Source organism: Chenopodium album, chromosome 21, assembly GCF_948465745.1.
Source record: "Chenopodium album chromosome 21, dcCheAlbu1.1, whole genome shotgun sequence".
Classification (NCBI taxonomy): Eukaryota; Viridiplantae; Streptophyta; class Magnoliopsida; order Caryophyllales; family Amaranthaceae; genus Chenopodium; species Chenopodium album.
Window position 1 is genome coordinate 30,873,427 of NC_137854.1, and position 26,553 is coordinate 30,899,979.

The following is a 26,553-nucleotide window of genomic DNA, read 5'->3' on the forward strand; positions in this document are numbered from 1 at the left end:
GTCAGGACAGAAGGCTAAAAGTAGATGTCTACAACCTCAAAAACAGAAAATATTCTTTAGCTAGCTATCCTAACTCCCATCAGAAAAGAAAAAAAAATGCAAAAACAGCCTAAAAATGAATTAACAAAATGGCTTAACTAATTTTCCCGCAAAAACTCAAGCTTACAATACTACCCTGTATCATACCCTCCCCCTTTAACAGACTTTTCCTCAAGTCTCATCAATAGAGAAACCTGGAAATCTGGCCTCAAAATCATCCTTCAGCACCCAAGTGGCATCATGCCTTGGCTTGTTATGCCATTAAACTAGGAACTGAACCTTAGTCCCTTCAAGAGTGTGAATGTTACTGGTCTTAAGAATGAGAGAGGGCAGCAGCAAAGCTTGATCATCTTGTCTTGTATCAGGTGGCATAGTTGCAATTGTAGGCAACACACCCCTAAATGGTTTCAGCTAAGAAACATGGAAAACATTGTGTATCCTAGCTAAACTAGGGAGCTGTAGCCTATAAGCTACCTTTCCAACAGTTGCAGTAAGTTTGAAAGGGCCATAATACTTAGTAGCAAGCTTAGTATTAATCATATGAGAAACAGAATGCTGCCTATAGGCTCGCAACTTCAACCAGACCTAGTCATTGACAGCAAACTGCCTTTCTGACCTTTTCTTATATACTTGCATTTTCATTCTATATTGTGCCTTGATCAGATTATCCTTAAGGTATCTCAAGACCAATTCCCTTTTTTGCATGAAACGATCCACTACCTCATTCTTGGACTCTCCAGGTAAGTAGGGAAGGTGCAAAGGTGAAGCTTGACAAAAAACAGCTTCCTAGGGTGTCATCCCAGCTGTAGAATGAAAATGAGTGTTATGCCACCACTCAGCTAAGGGTAAGTATTTGCACCATTCATTAGGTCTATCACTTGTCACACCTTAAATAGGACTCTAAGCAACGATTAACCACCTCAGTTTGCCCATCACTCTCATGATAGTATGTAGAAGAGAATAGAAATTCTGTTCATTGCAGTGAGAACAACCCTTTCCAAAATTGATTGAGAAAAATAGAATCCCTGTCACTTACAATGCTCCTAGGCCACCCATGGAGCTTAAAACATAGGTTAGGTAGACCTAAGCAACTTCTACAGCAGTAAAGAGATGTTTAAGAGCATACTTAATCAATCTATCCACCACCACCACAAAAATGGCATTCATTCCCATGGAGAAGGGAAGGCCAGTGATAAAATCCATAGAAATATCAGTCTAAATACTCTTAAAAATAGTTAGAGATTGCAGAGCACCAGATTTGGAAGATATGTCATATTTAGAGGCTTGACACACCATACGTCCAGCTTCCATAGATGAATGATGCCAAGAGATTAATTTCCCTTTTAAACCAGCATCAGGGCCAATGACAGCCTTTCCCTGCTTTCTCAACAAGCTATCCACCAATCTGAAGCCAGCAAGAGATTCTCCTTGTAAGAGCTTTTGATAAATAGCTTGAGTGTTCACATCAAGCACATAACTAGCTTGAATTTGCTAAGATAAATCAGAGTCCATTACAATTCAGCAAAATTTCAAATCTAGGCAACCTAGATAAGGCATCAGCAGCAGTATTGTCCTTGCCTGCCCTATACTGTCATAATTGAACCTTATGAGTTTTGATAACCAAAATTGCTTAAAAGGGGTAGAGATTTTTTGTTGTAGCAACCATTTCAAACTTTTTTGATTTGTTTTAACAACAAATGGAGCACTAATGAGGTATTGATCCCATTTTTATATGGCAAACACCATAGCCAATAATTCTTTCTCATTAACTAACAGTCTCTGCCATTTGGGACCCAAAGCCCTACTAATGAAAGCCAATGGATGACCATCCTGCATCAAAACTGTAACAATGCCACCCTTTGATGCATCAGTTTTAACAACAAATTGTTTTGAAAAATCAGGTAATTCTAGTAATGCAGCACTCACCATAGCAGTCTTCAATTGTTCAAAAGCATTTTGAGCTATATCATTCCACTCAAATACTCCTTTCTTCAGTAAGTCATTAAGTGGTTTGTTGATACTAGCATACCACCTCACAAACTTCCTATAATACCCTGCCAAGCCAAGAAAACTCCTGACTTCTTTGACAGAATTAAGACAAGGCCAAGAGCTAACAGCATCAATTTTGCTTTGATTTGTTTCCACTCCCTTTTTAGAAATAAAATGGCTTATGTATTCCACTTGTCTGACAGCAAAAGAGCACTTGGTGAGCTTGGCATACAGAGAGTTTGCAGTCATTAAACTGAAAACTTGAGCCAAATGTTGCAATCCTCCCCAATACTCTTACTATAAACCAAAATATCATCAAAGAATTCCAAAACACACTTAGGGTTTAAAGACAGCATTCATCCAACATTAAAATGATGATGGAGCATTAGTAAGGCCGAAATGGCATAACTAAGAATTTATAATGACCCTTATGCATCTTAAAAGCTGTTTTAAAGACATCATTTGGGTGAATTCTCAACTAGTAATAGCCAGCTCTTAGATCTAGCTTGCTGAATACCACAGATCCAAACAACTCATCTATTAACTCATCAAGGACAGGAATTAGGAATTTGTTTTTCATAGTTCTCTTGTTCAGTTCCCTATAATCAACACAAAGTCTCCAAGTACCATCCTTCTTTCCCACGAATACAACTGGAGAAGCAAAGGGGCTGGAGCTAGATTGAATAATTCCCCTCTTAAGCATTTCATGGACAAGTTGTTCAATAATGTCTTTCTACTTAAAGGGATATCTATAAGGTCTTATATTCACAGCAACCCAACCTTGTTATTGCCCAATTATTTGGTCAAACACTCCTCTGCTAGGTGGAAGTGATTTTGGCTCCTCTAAGACCTCTGCAAATTTAACCTTGAGGGTAGTCAGCTCATCATGTTCAACTTCCTCACCAGGTATTTGAATCCAACAAGTAGGGGAAGGCACCTCAGAAACCTTTAACACTTGCAAAAACCAATATTGAGTAGCACCAAACAATAACTTTGGGGAAGCAGCATCCTGCAGCACTTTCAGCTTCTGAATTGGCATACCCTTAAGCATCACCTCAGCATTATTCATGGTAAACTTTATAGTCAGATGCTTGAAGTCCTAAGATATAGGTCCCAAGGTGCTCAACCATTGGATACCCAACACCATGTCATAACGACTGCCTAAAGAGATGAGCATATAACATCCATGACCACATATAGTCTAAGTAAAGCCTTTGCAAATTTCCAGGCACATTAAGTGATTCCCATCAGCTACCTAGACAGATTGATCCACAATATTCTCACTCTTACAACCCAAGGCTTCTACTAGATGAACATACAAATAATTATGGGTGCTCCTACAGTTAATTAAAGTGTGCAATGGTGTACCCTTAACCGTTGCCTTCACTCTCATAGTGTGGAAGTTCTAGCTACCACTAAGAGAACACAAAGAAATGCGAGGGTCCACATCCACATCCTGGTCCTCCAACTCTACCATAGCAAATCTACACCAGGAATTTCAACTTGAAAAAGCTGAGGTTCCTCAAAGTTGCGAGTATGGTTTCAGTCATAGGGTGCATCACAATAATAACAAAGACCCTTAGCAATTTTCTCTGCTCTCACAGCTGCAGGTACATAATGGATAGGTTTATTAGGTTTAGGGAATGTGTTTGGCTTGAGGGCTGGGTAGAAAATAGTGGAGGTTTCGAAGAATTGGAAAGAGTAGAATTATATGTTGGTTTTCGGTAGGTAGATAGAGGTTTGACAGGCTTCTGGGAATTAGCAAAAATGGATTCATTCTGCAACAATGATAGTATGAGGTTTGAAAGCTTTGACAAAAGGTCGAATACTAGGGTTCAACCCCCCAATGAAACTCTTTAATAAGTATTTTTCAGGTAGAACATAACTGTTCTGTAACATCACAACTCTGAGGTTCTCAAATTCATCTACATATGCCTCAATAGAATCAGCCTAACTCAGCTTATTGAATTCCTCCACCACATTAACTCCAGACTCATCATTAAATCGACCATTAACATCAATAACAAAGTCATTCCAATTAGCAAGAAATTGAGTAGATACATAACTAGTTACTCAGTTTTTAGCCTTATTTGTTATATTAAGGGAGGCAAAATCTACCTTTTGATCATCACGAATTTTACAAAGAGTAAAATACTTAGAGCATTTCTTGATCCACATTTTGGGATTACTACAATCAAACTTAGGAAATTCAAGTTTTGGATCATACCCCAATTTTGGTTAAGCTGGACGATCATCAGGTCTAGGCACATGACCATTATCCTTCATGGTCTGTATCAATCGAACAAGTTCATCAAACCTTAGATTATGAGCCTCCTTTCGCTCAAGGTCTGTAAATTGAGCTTCCATTCTCCTAACACAAGTAGTAGCTGAAACCATCAGAGAGAAGCCACAATAGAGGCTATGATCCCACTGATAAGGTAGAAACCTTATCTGAGCTTACCCTTAGCTAGGATCAGCTCGAATTTTCAAGAAAATATAAGCAGAAAAGAAGAAGAAGATGAATGTAACAAAATAGTGAGAGAAAGAGAAGAGAGAGAAGAGATTAGAGAGGGAAGCTGTAATTCATTTCATAATCCCCTAATTACAACTCTTGGTGCACTAATAAGGCATGACCTCAAAAAAAGAAATGATTCTTTAACCAGCTGTCTTAACCCCCAATAGAAAAGAAAAAAATGCAAAAACAGCCTAAAAATGAAATAACAAAATGGCTTAACTTAACTTTCCCGCCAAAACTCAATCTTACCGTAATACCCTGTATCAAAGATCATAAGGCTGATTATACTCGTAAATCTAATTGCTTAAACTACCAAAAAAGTTCTCAGCCATTAAAGAAAAAGTAAAATAAAAAGCTGTAATGTTCAATTGTTTTAGCCTTAAAATATCAAAATTCAACTATAACCATTCGATGCTATGTAGATTAAATCAATCAACTTCTTTTTTATCACTTCAATTACAGCGAGATTCAATGATTGTATCTACCTGCAAAAAAAAAAAAAAAAAAAAAAAAAAAAAAAAAAATTCAATATTTTTTTATATAAAATCACCCGAAACAACAAATTCATAGAGAACCGAAATGCAAAAATGAAGTAAAAAATCACCATTTTGCTAGAATGAAACATCGATACATCATTCTCATGGACGAATATTAGAGTCTCGATTTTGCTGTATTAGTAATGCTAGATTAGAAAATAATATAATGAATAGATGGAAGTGAAATATGATGCGAAGAAGAATGAGCAAAATTGTTAGGGATAGGATAGAGGGATTCAAAATTTGAGATATACAGGAAGAACAGAAAGAACTTGATGAATACAGTAGTTCCTTAGGCCATTTTTAAAGTAGTGATTATTAATTGTTCAACAACATATTTGTTTTGTAATGAGTAGATAATGTATACCTAGACCAGTGCTTAGCAAGAGTATTGTCTAAGTCCACATATGCATCCTTAGACATGATTCTTATAGATTCCATTCTAACCTCAAAGTCAAACTTCAACATAAAAAAAAGACAACAAATGGAAGACAAATAATTTTTTAAGTACCAAATGTGATGCATTTGAAATTACATAACCAAATGTAGCCTTATATTAACAAAATTTATCAAAACATAACATATTTCACACTTAGTGATATGTTAGGCTTGACAATAATAAAATTTAGGTTTCACAATGAGCACACTAAGGTCCTGCTCTCTTCAGCTTAATTTCAATTCAGTTCAGCTCCAATCAGTTTAGTTCAGTTAAGTTTTAATTTTCTTCTCTCATAAAGTATTTGTTTCAGCTTTATTCAGTTCAACTCAGTACTAGAACAGGTCCTAAGATTCAATTTGGTTCACTAGATTCACTTGATCAATCAAACATTCAACTTAATTCATCGGAACACTTGATCACATAAGTTTAGTGACTCACCAATGTTGTAGCCCATAATGCAAGATTTATTCAACGATCGCAGCTTTGATGAAGGCAACTCTTATTTGATTTAGTTTTATGTATTTGTTAATTTAGATTTCATTTGTAGATGTCATACGTCTTTTGAAAACTTAATTTTTTGTTTGCTTTTTTTTTTTACTAAGGAAATTTTGCAAACAACTACATACTGCTAATGTTCCAACTTTTGCGACCAACTACCTTTATCTTTTTTATTATGCGAACAACTACCATAAACTTTGTATTTGTTTTGTTACTGATAGATATTATAGGATTACGATGATATTTGTCGCAGAGCTAGGATATATTGTATATATTTTTGATATAGTTTGTATACTTATCATACTAGGATTCCTAACAAGATTAATTAGGACTAGTATTGTAACACTATATACATTGATCAATGGTACACACTACAATACGAGGAGTTTTTCGAAAATCTAACATGGTATCACAACCTTAGATTTTCGATCTAGCTTCCGCAATTTTTTTATTTTTATTATTCAATCCCTTCATAGCTCCTTTTCTAAGTTGATTAATCACATTATATTTACCACTACCCATTAACGATGGACGTTTGCTTGCCGTATGTGGGGCCCACCTTTTGTCATTTTCCCTCCAACTATCTCTCCTTTATATTAACGATATTCCCCCTAATTAGATACTCTCTATTTCTTTGAATGTTTGTTTCTGAAAAAATTTAGGGCATAGGTGAAATTGCTCTGAAACAACAGGTAATACTTGTTCATTTTCTTAATCTTTCGTATGATTTCTGGTTAATTATTCATTTATTTGTGTATTAAGCGAACCAGGGTGGGACTATAAATGGCAAGCAAACGTCCATCGTTAACTAGTAGTGGTAACAAAACAAATACAAAGTTTGTGGTAGTTATTCACAAAAAAAAAAAAGGTAGTTGTTCGCGGAAAAAAAAAAAATAATAATAATAATAATCATAAATTACGGTACTTGTTCGCAAAATTTCCTAATAAAAAAATTCAAATTTATTAAGGTTTTAACCATGCCCGTCTTTAGAGTGTAACATTATAAACTTAAAAGAAAATCATACTCGGTGTTATTCCGCATTTATAATGAGACCTTATGCATAAAAAATGGATTAACTCATACAATGTTCACATCTTGTTAATTGGGAAATTATGACACATACATTAACAAAATAGAGCTCTAAGCTAGAGTAACAAATTTGTGGGCCGGGTATGATGTCTTTTCGAATTTGGTCCACAAACCAACCAGGCCGGACAAGCAAACAGTACAGCCTTTTCGAACTTGATCAACAAAGGCCAAACCACATTGTAATATATGAAACAGAAGCAATTCCAACAAGAGTTTAAAAATAAACACTACTGTAACAATCGAAATTTCAATCAGTAGATTTGATTATTATTGCATTGCAAAATGTTGAGATATGAGTCATCGATGCTTTGTACTTGTAACTTCGGTTCTTTTCTATATCTGTGAAAGTGTAACATAACTTGCCACCAACACTGTTTTCTCCTGGCAGACTTGTAATAGAAGAGATCTATAATCTCGCAGCACTGAAACAAAATCCGTTAACGGAAATTACATTGTTTTATTTGAAATGTGATTTATAAAAACTGTTAACCAGTGATGTATACACATCATGAAACCTCCTGTAATGGTCAACATGAGGTGAAGTTCCAAAGTTGAAAGACCTGACACTTTTTCCTTTCATCTTTTGGTGTTCGATAAAGGATTCTACAGACCGATATGGGATAACTTTGTCCGCGGTGCTGTACAGATAAAGCTGAGGACAGGGTGGCTGATTTTCTGATAGATGAGAGATAATTTGGAGCATTCTCCTATTGATCAAACAAAAGGTTAGTTAAGGTCTTAACAACAGAAACAAAACCATTTAACAAAAATGAAGAATACTCACTTCTTCACATCGGGCAACTTAAAAAGGAAGGAAAACACTTTCCCCAGAACTGCTTGTAGTAATGCCTCAGTTATGAAAACATCTTCATCCTGCAAATTTGATTTGTTTCCATCATTGCCCGATTCTATTTCCTTGGACGATGGAAGAATCATCGAATATCTTTTCTTCAGTAGAGCAGCACTAAAACCCGCGGCCCAAACCTAAAAGTAATATGACAGAATGTGAGAATCCTACAAACACCTTCAAAATAGATCTTACGAAGTATAGAGTAATATATATGATGATTTGGTTTTACTATAGAATCGATGACAAACATCAATGGATTAAACTGATTTCTCCATAACAAGGCAAGAATGAAGCAAAATTAAATACCTGAGGATTTAGCTCTGGTTCCCCTCCGGAATCAACAATACATCCTTTTATTCTTTCTGTAAGGTCCGGCCTGTCCTTAAGACGAACAAGAATGGCTCCATATCTGCAAGCAAGCAAGAGAAACAAAACAAAGCATTGTTAATTAATTGAACACATGTTAATTAATGGTCCACCCCATTAACGATCAAAGCTGGGTGCTGCCATAACAATACAAGAGGTTTAATGATCAAACCACAATTGTTTAGCCAATGGATTAAGTAGTAATAAGATTCACAAAGGTGACAAAGTTACTTATTTGTGCAAATATAACCAAGGAAAATCAATTTTTTTAAGTTTATTAATTAAACTAGGACAGGGATAAGGCCTAAATAATAATGTAGGTTTATATTATTTTTCTTAATAATAATAATAACAATAATGTCTTTCAAAAAAAAAAATAATAACAATAATGATGATGACTATAAGATATGAGAGAGAAAAAATAAAATAAGTAAAAAAAAATAAGAGATATCAATTCACTTAAATAAACAAAAAAAAAATGTTAATGTATTATGTTGTCATTTAATAACAACTGACTGTTGGTGATGGTGATTAAAAGTATACTTGGTAGACAGAACTCGTGTTCGATGCCCGCATCAATTTTATATATATATATATATATATATATATATATATATATATAAAATCTGAGTATATTATATTAAACCTACACAAGCCAGCCTGTATTACTGAATGCATGAAAGATCAAGCAGCGATCTCGGCCTTCCGCCTCGGACAACCATGAAACGATTTCATCTGCCAACTCTCGAATTCGGTTCTCAACCTTGTTTCCCGAATCAAACCGAAGGACATCTGTAACAGGAACAACAAAGGTAACTGCATCAATCCCTCTAGTTGTATACAACTCGGCATAACTCCTCAAATGCTTCGGCGTCGCGCCTAACCAACCTAAGATCACCACCGCCGCTACGGCTTTTCCTTCAGTGAGCGGTGCCGAAGCTCTATGCCAGCTGAAGAAATTGCCATGGTTTGGGTGCTTGAGGTTATTTGAGTGCAAGCCAGGATTATTGGAGCAAAGAGAAAAGATAGATTTGGAAAACCTTGAAGAGAGAGAACTGTTGAGAATCGAAGTGTTGGGAATATAATGAGGTTTTGGGTTGAATTTAGAGGAGATTATACGGTTGAGAATTCGCATTGATTTCTGCATCTTTTTTGTTTATGATGCTCAAAGATTAAACTAAAGTATATATAGAACGGTCCATTTGGTCTTGTATTACACAATATTTTTAAATAAAATAACAATAAACTCGATCTTGTTAATGTAATGTATTATGTTCAAGTATGGTGAACATTTACAATCCTTTATTCTCCAAAGCTTTTCAAATTGCTTACATGCATAACTAGTGACATTCTAGTCATTTTGAGTAAAAACATAAAGAAGTACGCCAATATCATTGTGGGGTCAAATAATATCATTTGTATATTAAGTAGAGCATGATCACTTTCATTGATTGATTTTGTTTGCAACTATAAAATAATAAAATCATGGATATTTTGACAATTATTACCTTCTATAATGTCCATTTTAGCAATTACCACCTTCTATTTTTTTTTTTATTTTTTTTTTAAAATTACCACATTTGATTTTAAAAAAAATAAAAAATTACCACCTTTTTTTCCTTCCAACTACCACATTACATCATTCTGGATCCATTCTTTTTTTTTTCCCTCCTTATTTCCCTCCCATTTCTCATTCCTAACTCGATTCTCATCTCCCCTTTCACTTTTTTTCTCCCAAAAAATCAGAAACACTTCAATTCACTCCTCCAAATTAAAATTGACGAACAATTATTGGTGGTTTGGGGGAAAACAGTGAAAGGAGATATGAGAATCGAAATAGGAATGAGAAATTGGAGGGAAATAGGGAGGGAAGGTAAAGGGTGGGCCCAAGATGACGTCATGTAGTAGTTGGGAGGGAAGAAGGTGATAACTTTTGATTTTTTTGAAAAGAGAAGCGGGTAATTGAAGGGAATATTTCAATTAGCATCATAACCCCAAGCTTGAACCCCACAGTGATCATACATTAAAGTATGGTGGCGTCCAAAGGGAAAGAAAATAGAGCAAAAGAGTCGCCAACAAGTTTTAGGAACTTGTAAACCGTTCACGAGGTGAAGGTTACACCCCTTAACGATCCATGAGATCGTCAACTCCAAAAGGTCTTGAACCAAATAGGGTTCGGGGATGAGGGTACGAATCGAATCTACAAAAGAAGGGACCTGCCCTATAAAATTAGCCTCTACTTTATTCTACTCGTATTCATGTGCGCTTTTTGACTAACACGCAAACATTATATTAATCCTAAACCAGTTTATCTATGTTGGCTGAATATTAATGCACAAATAAATCTATTATGGGCGATCACTTGGGTTAAAAATCATATTAGTCTAAATCAAATTATTAAATTATCTTATCAAGCGTGATTTCAAGTACAAACTCCCTTTAAATATGCATAAAAGGCGTGATCAAGCAGTAACAATAAAATAAATCAAGCAACATAATAATAATAATCATAATAATCATGTTAATAATAATCAAAATAATTATCAAAATCACGTTAATAATAAAGCTTAATAATAATAGCAAGATCCTAGGCATAAATTAATAGGAAGTAGTAAGGAAGAAAGTGGAATTTTATTGATATAAATAAACATGAGTACTAAAATATAAACCAGTTTAATCACTTATGAATGTTCAAAAGTTCACTGAATCCTTGTGGCATACCACTTATTACTTAAACTGCAAATAATGAAAATACTGAAAATAAACTAAGAGTTCCTAATGAAAGAAATTATAGTAATCTAATCCTTTCGAACATTGTCCCTTTTATCAGTAGATTGTTTGTAACTTGAAGGATCGAAGTCATCATCATTTGAATCCTCCATTGGTTCAGGTGACTCATGTTCAGGTTCTACTTGTATGAACTCCCCTTCTTCTTCCTCATCTGATGATATGTCTATTATAATTGGAGTTGGAGGTGGATTAGGATCAGAAATTTCCATCAGTGAACTATCTCTCTCTTGTTGTTCTCCATTCTCTGCTTGATTACCCCCTGATGAAATAGAAGAGGAACTTTCTGGTTGTTAATTAGGAGGTGGGTTGTTCCCTACTGGGTTATCGTAGTAGTAGTCATGGTAGGGAAGATTTAAGCGTTGGTAATGAGCTCTTTCCACTCTTACGATGTAATTAATCAAATAAGCATAATCTGGATACCACTGGTCATAATAGTTTTTGTACTTATAATAATTTGGGACGTCTTCTGGAAGGTAAAAGTCAGAAAATCTTTCTTTGATAGCAATGTAGGGAGCCTCTTCTAGCAGACAGTGAACAATCATGGCTGAAATACGATCAGGGGTGTCATAAATTTTGTCTCATAAGACATTACTCCTATAGGAACAGAATTATCTGATCTTTTTTTCAAAGTCATAGGGGTGTTCATCATTTTTCTTTACTAGTGATCCCATTTGTGTGAATTTGCTAGGAAGGTTCGGCATCCTATAGAGGAAAAAGGCTTAGAAAAGAATTCTCTTCCCAAAAAAAATAAAATAAATACTACAGTTCTTGCAAGAAATTAAGTTTGGTGTTCAATCAAACAATTTGAAAAACCACATAAAATAATACATATATTGCATGCTTTCATCAACAAACATTTAGTTATACAACATGCTTGAACAGCCTAAAATAAAATTTATGCACATAGGGAACAAATTAAATTCTAGCCTATATGCCCTTTCCTTTCCTACCCAAGCTCACCAACATATTAATAAAAGCTTTTAACACATAATTCTTACCTTAATCCTTGCTCCCTGCAAAATTAACTAACTAAAAATATTTTACCCTGCTAAAAAAAAAATTCGAAAATATAGGAAAGGGGTCAAATTTTCGGCTATCACAAAAATAAAATAAAAAAAAAATTCGGACACTGAAAAAAAAAAATTTCGAGTGTCCTAAAAAAATCGTACCAAAATAAAATAAAAAAAAATAAATTAAAAATTTTCGGCCCTCCTTAATAAAATAAAATAAAATAAAATCGGAATGAAATTGACATTGTAAAATTAAATTAGCACTTGGCCAAGTTTAAATCATAATAAAAACGTTTTCGGGTTAGTGGTAATTTAAAATCTCAACCAAAGATCCCAGATACCACTTTGTAACACCCTAGAAATTCCTTTCCTTTAAATACACACAGAAATTCCTTTCCTTTAAATACACACTTTACTCTTTTAAAATACGTTTTAGAAATATCTAAGACATTACCGCCACCGTGAAAACGGCTAAGGCAGCTATCAAAGATACACAGCGGAAGACTTAAAAACCAAAACTATTTAAATAGAACAATTCAAAAGCCAAACCAACGAAAGTAAAGTTGAAAATCAACAAAACCAAAGTCAAATAAAATCCACTACAACTTGGAACCATTTAAGGCCCTTATTCAAAACCGAATCCACCAAACTTTTGCGTTAGTCCATAAAATAAACATCACAAAATATTCAATGCATAAAACACATCATATCCTAATGGAAGCTAGCATGATTCTCTCTTCACTCATGCCCCGTCATGAACATGCTTCAATGCCTGAAAAGTGTATCTCTACTTGCCCCCACTACTCTCCATTAAAATAGATCATCGTAGGGCCAAGATAAAGACATGGCCAGACACAAACAATTAGCAAAGCCGAGTACATAAGCGTAATTAAACACACTAACATGCTTTCTCCTATCATCACACACACTTACTTCATTGCACCTGTTTACAAGCACACACAACAATCAACGAGACACTTCAACTAGACACTAAATAATCCATTTAGCGATGATTACGCATCGAACGGGTTTCCAACTATACCTCCACCAAATAAATTGAGGTTAACTGGCATGGGAGCTAATCGTGCCAGCGACAAACCACACATAGGTGGCGGAATTCCAGCGCATAATAATAATTAAAAGGAATGTACAGCGTCATGTACCCCGTTAGAAGTTATGATGAAATATAAAGTCACATAACTCCCCCCATATGTTCATACTTAAGGTATATACGTTCCAAGAGTTTTGGTGCGTAATCTCTTTCACTTTACGTTATTTACATATTATTAGACTTGGTGATGACCCTCAAAGCATAACAATTCAATCATCAATAATAATTCAATCAATCAAACATACCAATATAATTCTTGAATATTTAGTGACCACATAATATTTAATGTTGAACCCTTTTTAATTCTACCTCAGTGTCAAAGACACCTTAAACGCATAAAGCGCCAAAAATCCTATCTCTCGGTGTTAAAAACACCTTAAGTGCACAAACGCACCAACATACAATTTATTGTGTGCATAGAAACTTATATATCTCCTTCCTCATGCTTAAAGCATCAATAAAAATTATATGAACCATAATTAAAATCCTTTTTAATATTCCAAACATAATTAAACATGTAGTTTAATTAACCATGCTCTCTATCATGCCCTAAAGAAATATGTAGTCCATATAATCATTCCAAAATATAATTTTTCAACCCATCAACCATCACAAATAATTCATGCTTCACAATTCAATCACCAACACTAATAATTCACAATTCAATACATAAACTTTAGCTTGATACTACTTGTAGTTGATTGAAATTAAGCCTAGCATGATTCTACATCATCAAAATATGCTAAGTACGCGAACGTACCTGGAATACGATCTTAAAATCGCCACGACTAGTAAAAATTGCTCACTTCGAAGTCTCCTACACATTAAAATTATAATAGAGCATTAAAATCCACAATAAACAAATTTTCAGCAATATATACTATTTAAAACCCCTCATAAAATAATTAGAATAAGCTGAAATTATATTTAAAACACCATAATTAAGTCCCACTTAATGGATAATTTAAATTTCCTTCAAAAACATAATATTAAGTGCTCTACATAAAATTCCAGCACTTTATTTCTAATTAAAACTTGCTGTAATTTAGTCTTAAAACACTTAAATTGAATCTCTAAACATTAATACCTCATATTCTTTCATATACCATAAATCAAGAACCTAGGGTTTCAAAAATTGGGGTTTTTTAAATTAAAACCAAAGCTGAAATTTAATCAACATAATAATAGAATCAAACATCAAAATCAAATTTCAAAACTCATAATTTACAATTAGATTTAAGCATAGATTAAATAAAATCAACAAAGTTGAGTTTTTTTTTTAATAAATTTTTTTTTATACATGTGCGAAAAAAAGGGAAGGGGAAAACGACAGCAATGGGGGAACAAGAGCAGCCAAAAAAAAGGAAAGGGGAAGGGGAAAAGAAAAAGAAAGAAAAAGTAAGGATGCGAGAGAAAGAAGTTTACTTTGGTTTTTCTCCACTCTGGGCAAAAGTTGATCTGTCTCATAAGTGGGATATTTATACCCCTTCTAAACCAATCCCTCTTTCCCTAAACTTTCCTCTTTTAGTTTTTCCTAACCCCTTCCCTAATAAAACTTGTTAAAATTAAACTTTCTTAAAATAAAACCCCAACTTTTATAAATAAAGAAATTAAATAAACTTTCCTTTTTTAAAAATATTAATTAAAATACCATAATTAAGATATTAAAATTATTCAAATACTTTATAAAATACATAATTTAAATAAAATACGTATAAAAATGCGGGGTATTATAACCCGCTTTGGGGTGCCCCGCATCTTGATCTCAGACAATGGCAGTCTATTCAATAGTAGGTCAACCAAAGAGTATTACGGGCAGCTTAGAGTCTAAACAAGGTTCTCGGCTGTATGCCGACCCCAAACCAATGGGCAAGCCGAGGCAGCAAACAAAACAATTTTAAAGGGGCTAAAAACAATGCTGGAGGGTACAAAAAGCTCTTCGATGGATGACTTACACGGGGTTTTGTGGTTCATTCGTGCCATCACCAAAGAGGCTACGGGACAAACCCCTTTTGCCTTAGTGTATGGAAGTGATGCGGTGCTCCCAGTGGAGGTTAGGATCCCATCTCTTCGGGTCACCTTCTATGACTATGTCGAAAATGATGAACTGAAGCCCTTAGCCTTTAACTTACTCCTAGATATAAAAGGGGATGCCCTGCTACGCTCCATAGCATACAAGTTGAGGGTCACTCGTTATTACAACAATAGAGTCAAGGCTATCTCCTAGCTGGGGGTAATTGAGTACTTAGAAAGTGTGAAGCTGCTTGGCAAACCCTCGACATTGGGAAAGCTGAGCCCAAATTAGGAGGGGTCTTACAAGATCAAAGAAGCCGTTAATCGGAAACCTTTTGCTTGCAGACTCCTAATGGCAAGGACCTCCCCCAGTCAAGGAATACGGACAACCTACGAAGGTTTTATGTCTAGGGCATTTCAATTCGCTGAGCTATCAACAACAAGTTTGTTCCAACGTTTGAGGCAAGATGCTAGTCTATACTCAAACACTTGCGATAAAAGTCCTAACTAAGTCGTTAACATAACTTGAGACTCGTTTAGCCCCCAGCCTATTCCAAAGGAGGGCACAATGACTCAAGGCTCGTCTAAACCTTAGCCTCTTTCTAGAGTTGGAATAGCCCAGCTCTCATACAACTCCCAACTTGGGGCTCGTTTTAGCCCCAAATCTACCTTTATTATCGAATAACCTATCTAACGTAACTAAGCCCAATAATATGGGGCTCGTTTAGCCCCCACCCGGAAAAGCAAGAGTGACATGCTAAGGTTACTCGTCAAGTGCGAGGCTTTTTGTCCCCTAAGATTCAAAAATTCCTAAAGAATCAAGTAAAGTGCGAAACCTTAAAAAAAATGAGGTAAAAAAGGAGACATGCAACTCTATTACATCAACAAAACCAAGTCAAGGGAGAACATGTAGTTCTACTACATCTAATATATAATTTAGGAGTCGCTTTTCACAAGAATCCCCCAAACCCCCAACTCTAAGCTCTCATTCACTCCCGCCTTTTTTTTCTTAATTCCTCTAAACTGCCTACTCTAAACATACAGATAAACATATCTAATATATAATTTAGGAGTCGCTTTTCACGAGAATCCCCCAAACCCCCAACTCTAAGCTCTCATTCACTCCCGCCTTTTTTTTCTTAATTCCTCTAAACTGCCTACTCTAAACATACAGATAAACATATCTAATATATAATTTAGGAGTCGCTTTTCACGAGAATCCCCCAAACCCCCAACTCTAAGCTCTCATTCACTCCCGCCTTTTTTTTCTTAATTCCTCTAAACTGCCTACTCTAAACATACAGATAAACATACAGATTTGAATTTCAAAAAAAAAAGCCCATAAATCGTGGTAGGCAGTTACCTACACTCCACCACACTACTCCATAACTGCACACACTATACTCTACAATACTCATTTCACACCAAAAAAAAAAAAAAAAAAAAACAGCACAAATCTGATAGAGAGTACATTATTGTTTGGGTTTCAATCAGAGATAGATAATCCTACTCACTACGAAAGATTGAATTGAGGTAAAGATTAAACCTTTATTCATAATTTAATCCTCTCTATTCTCGCTTTGTTAGTTTTTTTTTTTAAAGTACGTAAATATCATTAAGGAATTATATAAAAGATCAAGGAAATTTGATCATTGAGGAATTATAATCATTAAGGAAATTTAATCATCATTATGGAATTATAATCATTAAGGTTACACCGTCATTAAGGAATTAGGATATTTTTTCTGAATACTTTTTCACTCCTATTTTACTTCTTCAATACATTGGTTGTGATTACAGATAAACATTATAAAATTGCTCACTTTGAGGTTCTGTATATTATTGGAAGATTAAGTTGAGGTAAAGATTAAACCCTTTATTTTTGTGTATTTCTTTTGTATAGATTAGGGCTGAGCAAAACTACCCAAAAAACCGAAAACCCGAAAAACCGATCCGTAACCGTTCCAAAAATTAGGGTACCCGATCCAATAACCATAACGGTTCGGGTACCCGTTCCGATAATTTGTTATCGGGTATGGTTATGGGTATCATTTTAAAATTAACGGTTACCCGATCCGATCCGATAAGCATTTTTTTTTTTTGCTTGTTGTCCCTACTTAAATCTATTAATATAAATCTAAATTTTCACTTTACTTCATAATCACTTTATTATATCAATGATTAGTAATATTATTAATAATTTAGTCAAGATCATATGGTATTGTTGTTAATTAGTTGTAAATTATATCATAGTAACTACATAATTAAGTATAATTATCATTATTGGATATCTTATTGGGTACCCGATAACCGATCCGAAAATCCGGGTACCCGAAGTCCGGGTACCCGAACTTATCGGTTCCGGTTATGGGTATCACTTTTAGTGATTTTGGTTATCAGGTACCCGAACCGTTAGTACTAACGGTACGGGTACCCGTCCCATGCTCACCCCTAGTATAGATATTAGATTTTTTGATTAAAAATTATCTTTTGTGCTTAATTTAACGTGAATGGATTTGAGTTTGTTGGGAAATTTGGTCAACATGAGGTTTTTTGATTGGTTTGTGAAGAGATTATTTGATTAGAACTCCACCACAAAGAAGGAAACGGATGAAGTGGTTTCGGTTTTGAATATGAAGATTTTATTCAAATTGTTCTGTGTAGTTTTCTGAAGTTTTGGTGCAATGAGGAAACAAATACTAAAATTCTGCTGTATTTCAGTTTTAACATCTTTACAATGTCATTTATATTGCTCTTGGATGTTGGGAACAATTAATGAATGACAATCTTTGTTTTAGTTGCAAAGTACATACTGGGATTTGAATTATTGATTCATTGAAGTGGTAATTTGTAGGATTCGAGTGTACCTCTGGCCGAAAAGCTTGAGAGAAAGAACAGAAGGTTTGTAGCACTTAGATATTGGATAATTTGCTCAAGTTTATTATATAGTATGATAATTATTGTAAATCTAATACTGATAATTTGATTGTAATTATTGTAATTTGATAATTTGATTGTAATTTGCTCAAGTTTCATGGAGATGGACACGCAATCTACCTTGAATATGTAATTTTTTTGCTAGATAAATACTGTAATTTGGAAAGTGAATAAATAATGTGTCATCATGCTAAACTCATGTTTGTTAAGAAGAGCAAAACCTTTTAATAATGTTATGTGAACTTGGGTTTGGATTCCCACTTAAGTCGTTGGATCCAATTTACTCCATCCATTACATTTTTTTCCTTTTTTTTAAAAATTTTTTTTTTTATTGTACTTGGTATGTAATACTTCGTATTACTATAACTAATGGTGGCAGTAAAAATCAAACGATGTATATAAAAAATGATAAGATGTGTACTATAGGATTATGATAAATATAATTACGCATGTAGTGCCACTATCATGGTATCGCCGCATATGCCCTGTTCGAGTGTTTGGACAGTGACTTTTGTGTCAATATCTCAATATGGACTCAAATTGGTTATAATTTGTTATGTATCAATATTAAATTCATATGTAAATGTAAATGGATTGAAAGATGTTGATCAAGATAAAAACATTGATTAAAAAACTAAACATTTCAAGGTTTTTGATAGTTTTCATTATTGGTTATGGATGATTATTTGATTGTATTTGTTCACTGTATAATATTATGAATGCATTACAAATTAATCTTAATCAATCATTCCAATCCCTCAATTATATCTTATTAAGTTCTAATTTCATCTCATTTTTCTTTTGACAAGATAATTTTATCCCTTTTACTAATCTTATATTATTAAAATCTAATTTTCTCTCTGCTAATCAATAGTTTTTACAGTGCACTCAATTTTGACATAAATTGCAATTGATATCTGTTTCAAAAAATTCCTCTGTTTTGCCACCTAAATTTTTTTTGTAAAAAAAAAATAAAAAAAAACGCACACATAGAATATATATTGCAATTTTTTTTCCTTCCAAAGAAAAAAAAATAAAAATCATTTCCTCTTTTATGCCACCTGAATTTTTTTTTTTTTTAATTTTAAAAAAATACAAAATAACTTATATGAACAACTTTTTTTATACAAGTCTATAACAACATTTATCATTAATTGAGGATTACCAATAACAATGTTGATCCCTTGACCATGATTCTACTACTATTTCATACCTGTAAGGTAGATTTCAATAATAGGTTTGAACATTTTTTAAATGAAATGGAAACGAAGTTAATTAGAGTTAGACATGATTCATTATTATTTTTTTTATTTAAGTAGAAATGGAGTTGGTATTGGAGATTGTTCATTAATTCAAATTATTGTTCCATTTTTTTTTCCAGTACATAAAATACTCCGTCGACTGCGTTTCACCTTTAGCTTAAATTTCTACACCCTACAGGTATGAACAATTTAATTTACTTTAATTTTGTTAATGTGAATGTGCATGTATATTTAGGTAAATTTATGATTTTATCTGCTCATAGAGGGACATGCTATTAATTTGCCACTACACTACATTACATACATATATATTAATTTGCCTCTATTAGGATTATAACATTGTAAATTGTTACAACTTACCACTATTAATTGATGTTGTTCAAACTATAATATCGATTCTTATATTTATGTCTTGATTATTGTTTATATAATAGATTAGAATGGACATACATACAAGTAATTATCGATTCAGAGAGAATTTGCAACAAAAACATGCTAGATTAGTTGTTAGGCGAAGGTTACTATTCAAACGCACTACAAACCATGAAGATCCTATTTTCAAGCAACGTTGTTACTTATTGGAGAAAGAAGCACGATCCTTGCGACTATTAATGATGCAATTACGTCGATCAACACATCAATATCACGATGTGACACGTGAAGTGGAGCAATTTCCTAATGAGATCAATATAAATGGTACTTATAAGAACCATTAATATTTACTTTATAGCAGTAATACTAATACCTTGCATTAAGGACCCTATTAAATTTTTAAAACCTTTCATTCCAGAAAGCTCACCTAATGAAGGGATAGACAATGATGCTAGACCTGATGAGCAAATTGTCGGAATGAGAGGTAACCACTTTGCCAAGCTACTTAACCACACACATAAGAGATGTCGACATTGTTAATTGATATTCACTAAAATAAATCATTTGCATGCAGAAGTGACTCATCAATGTCGTCGTACCGATGGGTTTGATAGACGTTGGGAGTTTGGACCTAGAACAGTTGTGTGTTCTAATTGCAAGGCCCTTATGTGGATTGAAGAAAGGGTAAAGAGTAGCAATAAAACACACCCAAGGTTCAATCACTGCTGTCAAAGTGGGCAAGTTATATTGCCGCTTTTACCTTTGACACCGCCATTTTTAATGTCACTTTTGCCACATCAGCAATTCCGAAACAATATTAGAGCTTTCAACTCTATGTTAGCTTTCACCTCTATGGGTGGTCGGATTGATAACACTGTTAATGATGGTAGAGGCCCCTATGTCTATCGCATAAGTGGTAGTAATTACCATCGAATTGGAACTTTACTCCCTGAGCCGGGAACAGGTCCAAAGTTTGCACAGTTGTACATATATGATACTGACAATGAAACATCCAACCGACTAAATCACATGGGGGGCGCGGAAGCTTCTTCCATAGATCCAGGAATTTTACAAGGACTAAAAATGATGCTTGATGATATAAATCCTTATGTCACAGTATTCAGAAATGCTGGCACTATGTTGCGCGATCAAGGTGAGCATCAAGATTTGAGAATTAAGCTCATTTGCGCAAGAGAAGGCAGACTATATATCCAACCAACCGCAAGTGAAGTGGTTGCATTGATGGTAGGTGATGGAACTGAAGACATAGGTAATCGAGATATCATATTGCAAAAAATAGATGGTGGGTTACAAAGGATTGATGAAACTCATCCAAGTTATATGCCTTTACAATACCCACTACTGTTTCCATATGGTACCGATGGATGGAGAGTTGGGATACCTAAGGCGTCAAGTACAAGTACCAGCCGAAGTACTGTGACAATGCGACAATTCTACGCATTTAGGATACATGATAGGGAAGAAGAGGGTGACACCTTGATAGATTCCGGGCGCTTATTGCAACAATTTGATGTTGATGCATACGCTGCAATGGAACAGTATCGATTATCATGGATAAGGAGAAATCAAGGCAGGCTTCGCTCTGATTTATACAGTGGACTCCAAGATGCAATCAGGGCTGGAGATGTCAATGCTAATGATGTAGGTCGATTATTCATATTACCATCATCCTTCACACGAAGCCCCCGTAATATGGCCCATCATTATCAAGATGCTGTGGCAATTGTTCGTGTTTTGGGTCCTCCTGATTTATTTATAACTTTCACTTGCAATCCAAACTGGCCTGAGATTGTAAATGAGATATCTACACGTGGAAGTCGTCGCACTGAAGATAGACCAGACATTGTAGCACGTGTTTTCAAGATTAAATTGAAACAAATGCTTCGCGATTTGAAGGATAACAGGAAGTTTGGAAAAGTCATTGCTGGTGAGTTGTGTTGATTAATTATATAATCGTACTATATTTTTTGACATATCAAATTAATTAACATGGGACATATTTCATTTTACAGATTTTTATGTCATTGAATTTCAAAAGCGCGGACTTCCACATGCGCATATTCTCATAACATTGGCTCCAGAAGATAAGCCTAAGTGTCCAGAGGATATCGATGTAATTATCTCTGCGGAAATCCCTGACAAGGATATAGATCCTTTGGCATTTGAAACAGTTACCAAGAACATGCTCCATGGACCATGTGGGCCATGTTTAATCGATGGAAAGTGTTCAAAGCATTTCCCGAAGAAATTTTGTACTGAAACCACCTTTGATGATAATGGCTTTGTGCAGTATAGACGTAGACAACATAGAGAGCCCATCATTGTTAATGCAAGGGAAGTAGATAATCGTTGGGTGGTACCATATAACAGAGATCTATGTGTTAAGTACAATGCACACATAAATGTTGAGCGTGTTGCTGCGAGAAGTGTGGTAAAGTATCTATACAAGTATGTTACTAAAGGTCAAGATAGAGCAACAGTTGTCATTGAAAACAATTCGACCACACGACGTGGTCAAGAGGTACGACAAGGAAACAGAGTGGATGAGATAAAACAATACTTAGATTGTCGATATGTATCGGCCATTGAAGCATGCTGGAGAATATTTGAGTTTGATTTGCAACATCCATATCCTTCAACGGAACTACTTCAGTTTCATCTACCTGGTGAACAATTTGCAGTTTTCAATGATAATGATGATCTGCACACAGTCCTTGAACGACCGAGATTGCAACAAACCATGTTAACTATGTGGTTTCAAGCTAACAAGGATTTTCCAGAAGCAAATCAATACACTTACCAAAATTTTCCTATGGGATTTACATGGAATCGTTCTACAAAAAGGTGGGCACAACGGCAAGAAAGAACTTGCATTGGTAGATTGCCCTTTGTTCATCCAAATTCTGGGGAACGATATTACTTACGGATGCTTTTAACTAAGGTTTGTGGAGCGAAATCTTTTGAAGATATACGAACTGTTGATGGTGTCATCCACCCTACCTTTAGATCTGCATGTCATGCCCCTGGGTTGCTTGATGACGATAATGAGTGGCATGAAACTCTGTCAGAAGCCTCTAACTGGGCATCGGGTTCATAGTTGAGAAACATGTTTTGCTCCATATTGATGTTTTCGGAAGTAAGTGATCCGAAACAGTTGTGGGAACAACATTGGGGTGAACTTACGGATGACCTAGAGAGAATGATGCAACGTCAAACTAGAAACCCTAACTTACGATTAACTCCCGAAGAGATGCAGAATCAAGGATTACAAGAGATTGAGCATATATTGAATAAACTTGGAAGGTCATTGATAGATTTCCCTGACATGCCACAACCTTCTTCAAAGTTGGCACGCAATGCCTTAAATCGACTGATAAGAGATGAACTTGAATATGACACACATGATGAAGCCAACAGATTTGATACCTTAGTTAGAGGGTTAAACACGGATCAATATAGAGTATATGCTGCAATACTTGATGCTCATTCTCGAGATGCAGGTGGCCTATTTTTTGTCTACGGTAGTGGTGGGACAGGAAAGACTTACCTATGGAACACTCTGATTGCAAAATTCAGATCTGAAAGAAAGATCGTGCTCTCTGTGGCTTCATCGGGAATTGCTGCTTTATTATTGCCCGGGGGTAAAACCGCACATTCGACTTTCAAGATTCCTTTTGATCCTGATCAACATTCCGTTTGTAACTTCAAAAAAGACTCAACCCGTGCTGATTTGATCCGTGAAGCATCATTGATTATATGGGATGAGGCTCCAATGACCCATCGATTAGCATTTGAGGCGGTAGATCGACATTTCAAGGATATTTGTAGTGACAATAGAGTTTTCGGAGGTAAATTGGTTGTTCTTGGTGGAGACTTTAGACAGATACTTCCCGTGGTGACAAATGAAGGACGAGAATCTATTGTTGCAGCTACCTTGCATCGAGCGTCCTTTTGGAGAGACTGCCAAGTTATGTGCCTAAGGATAAACATGCGTTTATGTCGAAGTGACGTTCCCTCCGATACCCTTGAACAAATTCGAGAATTTGCTGATTGGATAATAAAAGTTGGAGAAGGAGTTATAGCAGGAGTGCCCATTGTAGAGGAAGGTGAACCAAATTGGATTGAAATTCCGCGTGATTTTTTGATAGCCAATGATGAACATGGTTTGCAAAATCTCATTAACTTTGTCTACCCCAACTTGCCTTCAAATTATACGGATTGGGAGTACCTCAAGGATCGCGGAATTCTAGCACCAACAAACAATGATGTAGATGAGTTAAATTCGAAAATCTTATCAATGCTACCAGGAAACGTGCATAGGTATTATAGTTCGGATACTTTGGGTCATACAGGAGATGGTGGGATCCTTGATAACATGGAGCCTATGGAATTATTAAACTCATTAAATTTGTCGGGTCTTCCTAATCATTGCTTAGAGCTGAAAGTTGGTGCCCCGGTAATATTGATGCGAAATATGAACCAATCCATAGGGTTGTGCAATGGAACACGCCTTATAATCAAGAAATTGGGTTACAGAGTGATTGAGGCACAAGTGATCACAGGTCCCAGAGCTACAGAATCAGTTCTAATTCCGCGAATTGATTTAACACCTTCCAACAATAAGATAGATCTCCCTCTTAAAAGAAGGCAATTCCCATTAAAATTGGCCTTTGCCATGACAATAAATAAGAGCCAAGGACAGACGTTGAGCAAAGTTGGCATTTTTCTCCCTAGGCCCGTGTTTAGTCATGGCCAATTATATGTTGCAATGTCACGAGTTACATCTCCTTCCGGGCTAAAAATCTTAGTACAAAATAAGAAGGATATTTCTCACAATTTGACTAAAAATATTGTGTATAAGGAAGTATTAAACAGTGTAAATTAGCTATGTATGTAATTTTGTTATAATATTTATATAGTAACTCTTAGCAATGTTTGTTTTAGTGTAATTTCAAAGCTATACTATTTTTTGTTTATATATTAGATTTTCTTTGTCATGTTAATGCTTATGTTTTACTTTATTAAAGATTGTTTCATTATCTCTACTATTTATGTAACCTTTATACATGTGCGAGGTTGGATCAATAATGAAATATTATGTAAATTATTTTTTATGCCCACTTCAATGATGTTAAAGTGCAGGAAATGAACACAAGATACACACCATGTCGTTGTATTACCCTTACGACATTGAATGTGAATATGAGAGTGCGTTTACTATGGATGGTCAATGAACAAAGTAGAGCCAGAGGTACAAATTGCGTCCATCGTTCGTGGAGTATGGTATACATTGACTCAGAGGTTTGAACTATATTTTTACTTAGTGCTTACATTTTTTTTCAATATATTCATTTATTTGACACTTATGTATGTATGAAATTTTCAATTTCTAGGGGGACGAAGTTCAAATCACACTATTTAATGTTGACATTGATAAATATAAAGAGATCTTCAAACAAGGAAAGGTTTATTCAATTGCTCAGCTAGATCTTATGCCCCTAGATACATCTTACAAATATTCCAATAACCAAATGAGGTTGAAATTTGGCAACAAGACCATGATAACAGAAATTCTTGATGATTGTGATGATATCCCAAGGTACAATTTCAGGTTTATTGAATTTTGCCACATTCCACAGTACCTTCACCTGCGTAATAGTCCTCTCATCGGTACGTGTCTTTTAGTAATTAAAATAAAGAATACTAATTTCTTTGCATTTTTAAAATTATTTAGTTTTGAAGGTCATATCCAATCTTTTTTTCTTGATGATGAATGTACACAGATGTTATTGGATCGGTTATATATGTGTCTGAATCATATAGAGTCTCGGGTGGGAGACAACAATTCAAAAGAGATGTGTTACTCTGCAACACAAAGTAAGAGCATATTACAAAAGTTACAATATGTTTATGTAATTCTAACAACTTATGCAGTGTTAAGTTTTTTTTTTTTTTCTTTTTTTCAAAAAAAAAATAAAAAAAAACTTATGACATATTTTGATTTACAGCATGGAAACAATGAGGCTAACTTTATGGGAAGGGTTTGCTCATGATCAAGGTCGGTTCTTATTCAATGAGCTTAATCAGGACCATGTGTTGGGTGCATCCATGGTATCAGTTGGCTCCTATTATGGTAAAATAAGTTTTTTAAAATAAGATAACCATGGAAAGACTATGGTGTCATTTTCATTATTATCATTGCTTTGAATACTTTTACTAACCTTTCAATAGGTGCATGTCTTTCGACTGTTGGACGTACCAGACTTTTTATTGATCCTGATATTGATGAAACTGATGATCTACATGGCTGGTAAGCCTAAAAACATCATAATATACAATGTAAGTTTATATTGCAAACTAATGTACTTATATAACCCATATAGGTATGCGGATGATGGATATGTCCAAAAACATATCAGCTGGAGTCAGATATTAGCCAATAGTATCTCTGAAATGGAAATGGTGTTTAATGCAAAAAGGATCAAATTAAATCAGTTTTCAGCGGCTCATAATGTATGTATATCAACAATTATTGATTTCATTTTCTTATACATGAGGTATTAAATATTTTATGCGTGTTTTCAGGTAAAATACTTTCGAGTACTAGCAAAGGTGTTATCTATTGATTCTTCTATGCCCATTTGGTATGAATCATGTGCTCGACACTTAAGGAGAGCTGATATGTGTGAGGAGTGTGACCCCTCTTTTAGTAGGC

The 26,553-nt window shown here is 34.7% G+C and overlaps 4 protein-coding genes across 4 annotated transcripts; 3 read left to right on the top strand and 1 right to left on the bottom strand.

Moving 5' to 3' along the window:
• Positions 1-4,266: 4,266 nt before the first annotated feature.
• LOC145600628 (uncharacterized) lies at positions 4,267-9,469 on the bottom strand. The gene is made up of 5 exons (XM_081656511.1): positions 8,973-9,469; positions 8,263-8,365; positions 7,891-8,090; positions 7,590-7,813; positions 4,267-4,415 (listed from the first exon to the last, which is right to left on the bottom strand). Exons 1-5 carry the CDS (start codon positions 9,467-9,469, stop codon positions 4,267-4,269), a joined length of 1,173 nt encoding a protein of 390 aa, XP_081512637.1.
• A 5,679-nt stretch (positions 9,470-15,148) lies between these two features.
• LOC145600629 (uncharacterized) lies at positions 15,149-15,460 on the top strand. The gene has a single exon (XM_081656512.1). It carries the CDS (start codon positions 15,149-15,151, stop codon positions 15,458-15,460), a length of 312 nt encoding a protein of 103 aa, XP_081512638.1.
• Positions 15,461-20,056: 4,596 nt separating this feature from the next.
• LOC145600630 (uncharacterized) lies at positions 20,057-22,935 on the top strand. Its single transcript, XM_081656513.1, has 4 exons — positions 20,057-20,141; positions 20,236-20,301; positions 20,392-21,765; positions 21,851-22,935. Exons 1-4 carry the CDS (start codon positions 20,057-20,059, stop codon positions 22,933-22,935), a joined length of 2,610 nt encoding a protein of 869 aa, XP_081512639.1.
• A 9-nt stretch (positions 22,936-22,944) lies between these two features.
• LOC145600631 (uncharacterized) lies at positions 22,945-24,723 on the top strand. Its single transcript, XM_081656514.1, has one exon. The coding sequence runs from the start codon at positions 22,945-22,947 to the stop codon at positions 24,721-24,723; it is 1,779 nt and encodes a 592-aa protein (XP_081512640.1).
• The last annotated feature ends 1,830 nt before the right edge of the window (positions 24,724-26,553 follow it).